The 9,522-nt window shown below is 39.5% G+C and overlaps 1 protein-coding gene across 1 annotated transcript in view; it reads left to right on the forward strand.

The window, feature by feature from the left end:
* HSD17B3 (hydroxysteroid 17-beta dehydrogenase 3) overlaps nt 1–9,522 on the forward strand; it is a 45,359-nt gene that overhangs the window by 11,347 nt on the left and 24,490 nt on the right. The window contains exon 3 of the mRNA XM_019517340.1: nt 6,820–6,895. Within this exon, the coding sequence (XP_019372885.1) occupies nt 6,820–6,895 (76 nt within the window). The remainder of the gene's footprint in view (nt 1–6,819; nt 6,896–9,522) is intronic.

Here is a 9,522-nt window from a genome sequence, read left to right on the forward strand (position 1 = left end):
ATCAGGAACTGGGAGAACAACTGTTCACCAGGGCACTCAATGGGATGACAAGGTCCAATGATCATAAACTCCTGTAAGACCATTTTAGGCTGGACAAAATGAAAACACTTCTTTACTGTCCAAGTCCCCAGGGCCTGGAATAGACACCCTCCGGAGGTGGTGCAAGCACCTACTCTGGATACTTTCAAAAAACACTTGCATGCCTATCCTGCTGGGATCATTTGACCCCTGCTGACTTCCTGCCCTTTGTGCAGGGCGCTGGACCCAATGATCTTACGAGGTCCCTTACAGTCCTAATGTCTATGAAATCTATAAAATGAGTAATAAGGCACAAGTCTTAACAGGAATGAGGATGATAACCTGTTGGAACAAACTGCCAAGGAAAGGGGTAGTTCTACATCTTGTGTGTCTTCAGATCAAAACTGGATGCTGGTCTGTAAGAAATGCTTTAGCCCAACACAGGTTATTGAACTAGATACAGGATTGAAATATAAAGCCTGCTGATGTCAGGTAGTTGTGGGTGAGGGTTTGCAGTGGTAATTTGAGTTTTTTTTAGTTAACAGTTACCTGCAAATGGATGGAATTAGATTGTGAGGCCCAGGAGGACCCTTCAAATCTTACAATCCTATTCTAGGTGATGTAATGGTCTCCTCTGACCTGAAACTATGTGAATCTAGGAAAATAAAAAGGCAAAGAAAAAAAATCGATCTTAAAAACCTCATGATTTTCAAAGCAATGGCATGGTTTGGGGACCCAACTTATGCTTTTGGAGTTGTTAATATTGTACTTAATGCTTGTAAAGAGCACTGGATGTGAAAAATATAACGAAAAGCATCTATTGTTATACTTTTACATTCCTCATTATTATTATTATTGAGCTTGATCCTGCCTTTTGCGTACAGATCATACTATTTCTACGCACACAAGAGGTCAATTGCACAGCAATTGCAGCAGGCTTCACATGCCTGCCCAGTTTTATTTTCAAAACCATATCTATGTGGGTAAACACCCACATGTGTAAGGGGAATTTTGTTTGGGTGACATTTAACACATTTGTTGTCACATATGCTTGGTTACAAGTACAAATGGGTTTTGAATCTGCCTCCAAGTGTTGTACGTCAGAATCACTGGTGTACACTGTCTGCTTTGTGCTAGCTGGGTGATCCACTGCAACTGCAACAAGTAAGTCAAAGCACTTTGAAGACTACTTTGCATTAGCCAAATGCACATAACAGTTGGAGTGTATTTAGAGGGAAATTTTAATGGATTTCAGAGTTTTAGGCTTTTTATATACAGATTTCCCTTCCTTTATGCAGGTTCTATATGTGTGGATTTGCTCTTATGCGATGACCCTTTTTATACCAAAAGTTCATTATATACAAGGTAAATTCACTCTTATGTGATCAGTGTGGTGAAAGCCCACAGTTAGCTGCTCTGTGTGGTGCATTGTGGGACTGACGCATACCAAAATATAGTCTCCTTTGCAGAACTTTGCTCCTCACTTGTCTGCAACATGTGTTTCTGTAGTTGCCATCCCCATTAAGGTAATATTCACCACTACCCTGTGCTTGTGTGTACTGTCTGCTGTTGGAGAATACCAAAATTGTCTTGTAAAAGTGGTAGAAATGAGTCTGGGGGTGAGTAGAGTCGAGGTCTTGGAACATATCCCTATGTGTTACATTGTAAAGAGGGTCCCTTTATGCGAATTTGAGTTATGTGCCTTTTTCCAGAAACACATGTACATCATAAAGCAAGAGAAACTTGTATTAACTCTTAGTAGTGGTATTAGCAGATAAAGACATGAGACACACAAAGTTTACTGATTGAGCAGATTCATTTTGGTGGAGTTTATACCCAGTTACAGGACTCTGGGAACTTACCAAGCACTTTCGGCTTGCTGGGCTTATGTGAAGCCCTGGAATCCCTTCTGGTCCCTGGCTCAGTACATGTAGCTTGCTGTGCTGATGTCAAGCTCAGGGGTCTTGAAGGCAATTATTAAGCACCTTTTGTTTTCTAGGATTCTAGAAGTGCAGGTCTCTGTGAGATCTCTGGGTGGGCATGCCTAACCTGTTGGGATCATATGAAATACTAGATTTCTGTGAGGTCTCTTGATAAGTATTTCTATCTTTCTGGGCTGATGTTAAAAAAGAACAAACCCCTGGCTCAGTTCCTCAAGCTGGCTAGTCTGATGTTGAGGCAGAGACTCTGAATAATTAGCTCTAGCTTGCTGGACTTATGTCAAGAAACAGATTTCTGTGAGGTCTCTGGTTCTGGGCCCTTAACGTGTCAAGGCTCATGCTTATTTGTTTAGAGCCTTGGTCTGGCATAGCTGTTCTCAAGGCACAGACCTATGTGGAGAGTTATTGGATCAACAGCCACAGCTTGTTGGACTGCTGTCAAATCTCAGTGACTTTGCAGAGACCTATCTACAGATTTTGCACATCAAGGCATTGGCCTTTGTGAGTTTGCAGCCTCGGCAGTGTTGTTTCCCTGGGATGAAGTCCGGCAACCAGCTTCTGTAAGTGCCATTGGCTCAGCATCTCAAACTTTACTAGGTTTATATGTCTGTAAAAGCTGTGGCTTAACATCTCTAGTTTGCTAATTTGATGTCATGGCACAGATAGTTAACCTGGACTCTGGACCCCTACCCTAAAAGCCCAGGCCTCTATGAGCTCACTGGCCCTGTTGCACTAAGCATTTTTTATGTTACAGCTTTCCTTTTTCTGTTTAATATCTTTATACATGCTAGAGTTGATCTGAGTTGCTCAGAGCAGTGTTTTATTACGCCATGAGAGAGGGGTCTCGTATTTGTTTGTTTACATTAATAGATTTTGATGTTTGGGGAAAATCTTTTCCTCGCTTGTTAAAACTTTGCATAATATCATTTAAAATCTATTGAAAATGTAATTACTGTCCAAGTCACCCAGTTGATTCTGTTATACAGTCTTTCAGGGTTTCTTCATTAACTCCTGCTGCAGACATCTGAAATATTTCAGGTCTATTGCACAGATGATGCTAAAGGAAACACAGTAATGAAATTTTTTGGAATCTGTTTCTTTTTCTGATCAAGTTCACGGTTGCAATTCTCATTTCTTTACCTATTCCTTTTGGGCCAAATAGTAATGAAGAAGTTTGAATCAAATAGATCTCAGAGGTCTGAACTTTAAGAAAAGGAACTAGAGCAAGATACACAAATCATTCTAGGATTGCCACTACATGGAGAGTGGAAAGAAAGAAATATCATATAAATAGGTTTTATAATTTTTCCATAAATCATATGATGATTTTAAAATTTATTATCTCATGACTCATCTGATCATCACCAGTTTGTGTGTATAACTGCAGGAATTCCACAAAAATGTGTGCATCTAAATGATACACTACTGTGGAGATGACTAATTAGCTCCAGAGTAAACCTCTTGGAGTCTACATGTGTGCCCCTATTAGGTTGTACAAAACTAATATACTCTGCAGCAGGGTGCTACTTGTAAATACAAGTGCTTACAATACAAGCACGGTAGTGCACGTGTAGATGCTACCTGGTTGACTGGGGCATGAAGGTGCTTCAGTGTGGGGGCTGCCTGCTGGCTAGCCCCACACTGAAGCACCACCATGCCCTAGCCAACCCCTCTGCAACACACTGAGCCCAGTTGAAGCAGCCTTGGGGAGGCAGGCTGACCCCCGGGGCCCTGCTGCCAGCGGGGGCTGCTCGACCCAGCTCCACATTCAAATAGTGCACCCAGGAGCAAAAAACTCCAAAGCAATAAGCTCTGCCGTTTATTCATGTGCACTAATTGCACATATACGTGCACCCAATGAGGCCCAAAATCTATATGCTGTGGTGCATGTGGCTCCAGCTCCTGAAAGCACAGCAAGAGAAACAGAGATTTTTTGTCTTTCAGTGCATTGTTCTGTGCACAGTGTCTATGCTGTACTCTAGAATAAGAGTCCTGACTGATGATTCTTTGTTATTAGCTCTGTTTATATATATCCGGCCATTCTGGTAGCACAACAGTTTGTTACTACTGGAGGCAGTAATGATGGTCTTGCCTTTTAGGAGCAAGAGCATTTTAATTTTTTGCCACTGGGAGTCAGGATTTCCTAATGCAAGCAGGTTCACATTGTATAATGCTGGGAGCCAGTATAGGCTTTTATCTACAGTGGGAAATTTCATTCTCTAGCCTCAGAAGCCTTACATGTCCTAGAAGGAGTCTTTGGGTTTGCAAATGTTTCAAGTAAAAGTTTTTACTAAGACAAAGTTAACACAAGATTTTGCCCTTGGTGTGGATGGCCAGTGAACACGTTTAAGTAAGATTCCTCTTGCCCACACTCAGAGTAAATTCCTTTTCAGTGTCATGTCACTTAAACAGCTTATTTTTGCCAGTGTACTGCATTTTTAAGATCATAATCTACAATTAGAGTGGTTTAACTCTCCATTACAGTAAAGATACCTACTGTCACTCTGTATTTCCATTTAATTCATTATACAAAAGCAAGGGATGTCTACTCTTCCCTAATGACTATTAGTTATTAGAATTATGTAAAATGCCCATTCATTCTTTGTTGAAATTTGGTGTGCTAGATCTTAACTATGCAAATCACTATCATTTACATTTTTCACCAAGCTGCAGTAAGCAATATTAGTGAAGTGCATTAGAAAGAGAGAACTCATCAAAGTAGAAACTTTATGATTACATTGACGATTGTAATACCAGATCTGAATGCTTTAAAAAAACCTCACTTCCTAAGTGATCCCGAAATTGCAACTCAGAATGAGTGGCTATGGAAACAGTGACCATGTCTCTGTTGCCTTCCAAATGGATTGGAAACAGCTTGAGTCAAGCTTATTGTGAACAAAGGGAAATTTGCCAGTACATAGACAATTAGAGTTCTCTTCCTGAGTACTTCAAATGCAGCTCTTAAAATGAGCTTTCGAAACCCCAGAATGTCTAAGTGTTTGCATGTCTTTTAGGAGCACCGGACAATTATGTAAGAGGGTCTCAGGAAGCTTGGAACTGTGAGAATGGTCTTTGTGCTGAAAATGCAAATGGTCATGTCCAATATATTTAATGGACAATTTGCCCCTCATACTCTTGATGTAGCGAATTTTTAAACAAAGGTCCTTATTTCTTAACATTCTTTTCATTGTTTCAGGGAAGCTCAATGGGACAAACTGTTTCCCGCAAATAGGTTTAAGGGGAAAGCATTGCAGGGAGTCAGCTACAGAAATGAATGGCTCTTCAGTGTGTGGGCTCTGTCAGTTAGTTTCTTGTTCTAAGCAAACTTAGTATTTTCAGATTAAGTTGGCCTTATCTTTGTGCACTTTAATTTAACTCTGCCTCTGTTTTCACGGGCAGCTTTTTAGCATCAGCTGAACTCTCCCTTCTCCCCACACACTCAAGCCCTAGTGCAGCTTCTACTTGCTAAAAACATACACTGTGCAAGTTGGCATATATCTGCCTCTCAGGCTCTGAATAAGGCTGTGACTGATGACGAGAAAGGAAGCCCAAGAAAAAAGGGCTATCTCTTTGTTCTACATGCAGTAATACTGCTCTGATTACACAGAGAATGTTGTTTTAAATAACGTTCACATCTGGAAATCTACATTCATGTCTGCATATCTGTGAGTACCTATAGTTTTGACTGCAGTCCTGCTTTTTTTTTTTGTTTGCTTGCTTCAATTTACTTTAAAAAAATCACCCATCCAAGCTGTGGATATATGTGATCTATATTATGAATAAGGTCCAAATCCTTTCAAACTTTCCCAAAGGACCTTATTGCCATCCAGTATAACCCACTTAATCCACTTCCCAGGGTCAAAAAAAAGCAAAGAAAAACACAAAGGAGACACCGAGGAAATTTTGTTTTGTAAAGTGATTTGGTGACCAATAAATCCATGCTGTGCTAAACTCATGGGGAAGTCAGCTCTACAGCAGAACACTTCCCTGGGACTGTTCTGTGGAACCCAGGCCCTTCTGGAGGTTCCTTGAAGCTTTCAGAAAATGTCCAAGGGGGTGTCTTTTGGCTAAGTTTTTGTTTTGTTTGTTGTTCAGTATCTTTTTTCTTATGATGAGTCTGGATCATAAAGGAAGGGGGAATGTTTGTGCAGTTGTGAGCAACTTAATTAATGTCTTGTGTCTTGAGCTTAGATACGGCTTTGATGGGGGAAGTAACTGCATATTATAGAATCTTTTTTTACTGCGGCTTCTGGCAACTGTTAATATGATTGAGTGATTGGGATCTGAATAATTTTATGTCTGATCCCAAAAATTGTGCAGTTGGCCATGCTAGGTGTGCATGGGATTTTTAGGATAGAGAAAAAAAAATTCTCAGATCCCACTCATGGAACTCTGGAGATTGGGAGCTCCCCATTTCCAGGGACACTTAAAGCCCTACTTTTTATTTAAAGCCCTGAGCTGCTGCTGATGCAGTTTTGGGACCCTGCCTGATCCCCGGACTAGGCATGGACAGGCTGTGTCATGGACTTTTAGGCTCCCCCTAATTTAATTTAAAGCTAGGTACAAACCAGCCATTAAATGTTGAACACTGTCATGGCTTGTTTGCCATTTGATCCTACCATAAAGTCTTTGAATGTGTGGAGTTTTACAATTTATCATGCAATTAACATATTCATTGCATGATAAATATAACAACTGCCAGAGGCCTGTGAAATGGAGAGGGTCACTTCAGGTTTTTACCACCAAAATGAGCTTAGGCTCATGAAAGGTCATACTATCGATCTCTGATTTACTTAGTCTCAAATGGGCAAATTACACTGCTTTCTATCATTTTAACAGTTATTAAATTCCTCTTTTGTAGCTGGCAAGACGTGGGCTAAATATTGCTATGATAAGTAGAACACTTGAAAAACTGCAGAAAGTGGCTACTGAAATTGGTAAGTATTTTATATCTGAAGATAACCATGCACCTGCTATGTCACCTTGAGCAAGTCACTTAATTGCTTACACAACACCTCCACACCTTCTTTGCCTGTCTTGTTGATTTAGATTATCACCTCTAGCTCCATTCTATTTCTGTCATTTACCTAAATCCAGGGGTCTATCAGGCCAAATTCAATTTTTGTACCTAAGAATTTATACATATTTAAAAATTATTTAAAAATAGACTAATTGGTGGGATGTATTAATTCCTGAAATAACTTCATTGACCTAAGTGTTTGGGTTGGATGCCTTCAACCCCATAGATATGCCAGACAGAAACTCCCAAAATTGGAATCCCATATGGGCAGACATCCATAATTACAAAAAAAAAAGAGTCTATCTGCAGAAGTGTTGGAATGCAGAATAAAATTTCCACATATTCACACAGGAAGCCTTCTTTAAATACAAGATAACATTTGATATAAAAAAAAAACAAGACAGCTGGTAGAGGACAGCCAACTATGGCTGTTATGCTACTAACCAACACATTTTGTATACTGTATGGAAAGCACTGATCAAACCATAAAACGAGAGCTAGCTAGCTGCACACTGATGATAATGCCACCATTTGAATTATATATATATGTAAACAAATTTGTCAAATAGCTTTTTAAGAGATTTGCTGCTAATGATAATATTCAGCCCTTCAAAGTTCTCTCTAGTCATAAATCTTTTCTTTACCTCTTCTTTTGTTTTAAAATAACTTGTGTATTGTCCAGGTTTCAAACCAGTTCTACTCCCTGCAAACTTTCCACCCGCTTTTGTAACAAACATGATTTTTATCTTTCTGTATGAACTAATTTTTCTCTCTGCTTTCAAATTCTCTTATTATTGTTTCAAGAGTGTTATTTGTTACTACAAAGAAATGTTCCTTCGACACTCTACTTTGATGCCTCATTCAATTCTCCAGGCAGGGAAGAGAGAGATTCTATGAGATTGTGTCTCCTAGCAAAACTTCCAACATAAGCTTTGACCTCTTATCATCTTCCCTTTGGGAGTTGATGCCAAACGTTGATGCCCTCTTCTCTTTGGAAACCAGGGTTCCCAAGTTTTTTAGTCATGAAGGAACTGGATGAGTCCTTCTGAATGACACCTACAAAATACCTCAGACTGAAAAAATAGGTTTAGGTTTTCCTAAATAAACTTTAATTCAATCAATTTTCTCCTCCCTTTAAAATAAAAGGGACCAAGTCAGAGTATCTACATGAGATAATGTGCAGTAGACCAAAAACCATGCTAGTGCACAGTAGAATTAGTCTGCTCCACATTAAGGTCACAAAAGCGTGCACCAATGCTACTGTGCAGTAGCACCGACAGCAGCGTATTAAGTTAGTACCTGTTATTACAGGTACTAAACTTAATGAGCCGTAATTATGGCACATTAATGAATGTAGATGTGCCCACTGACTCTTATGTTTTGAAACCCAAAGCTTTTTTGCTTCTGGCACACTTAGAACCTAAAAATAAATGGAATAACCTTGGGTCGTCTTAGGCTTTCATAAATCTGTGCACCGATAGGGAGAGATGTGTTTAGCATGTGAAAGGATTTTGGCTCTCTGCCTTATAGAATAAACATCATTTCTAAAGAATAGTCCCTAGAGAACTGTTTTAACAGTGAGATAGTTTTATTATTTTTTAATATATTATTTCACTCTTAAAATGACTGATGCCATCTGGAATATTTATTTAGTGGCTTTCAGCATTTCTATAGATGGTTTATTAAGTGCTGAGGTCATGGAAGATGTGCAGCTAGATGAAGTGGAATTAGAAGTCTGTAATTTCTAGGGCAATTAGGGTGTATGAAGCTAGTTTACCCAGATAAAAAAACACAAGGTGAGATACAATATCAGATTCCAGTGAGATGCAGTCAGTTTCCATTTCCTTATTACTTAAACAGTGATATTTTTGGAACTTTTGGAATCTATAAACACTTGACTGTCTACCATTATCAGCAACTGTGTATATTTGGATCAACAATTGTAAGCAGGGAGGAGAAGACTTTCAACTGATCCTAGATTCACTTTGCAAATCTTTCAACAAATATGATCTGAGGTTCAAGATGATTGTAAGACCCGAAAGCAAAGTAGTAGTATGTATTTATCACATGGGACCCTGCTCAAAGAATCATCATTTGAGTATTATAGCTTTCATTTTTGAAATAAGTCTCACCTTTTCTACATCTTAGCTTTCAAAACATAGAGATATAAACCAGTTCCTAAGACAGGAATATGCAGCTGAGCTCAACTTTTGCAACAGAAATGCTTTATCAGTGATTTGGACGATGGGGTGAAAAGCACCCTGTTTAAATTCGCTGATGATACCAAAATTTGGGGTGAGGTTAGCACACTAGTAGGGAGGGAAAGACTGCAGCAAGACTTGGATAGGTTACAGGGGTGGGCTAGCAAAAACAGGATGCACTTCAACACTGACAAGTGCAGGGTGCTGCACTTGGGCAGTAGTAACCAGCAGCACACTTATAAGATGGGAAACTCCCTTCTTGAGAGCACGGAGGCAGAAAGGGATCTTGGAGTCATTATTGACTCCAAGATGAACATGGGCTGACAATGCGAGGTCACGGTTG

This window comes from Gavialis gangeticus, unplaced genomic scaffold, assembly GCF_001723915.1.
Source record: "Gavialis gangeticus isolate Ggan-Ray unplaced genomic scaffold, GavGan_comp1, whole genome shotgun sequence".
Lineage (NCBI taxonomy): Eukaryota > Metazoa > Chordata > Crocodylia > Gavialidae > Gavialis > Gavialis gangeticus.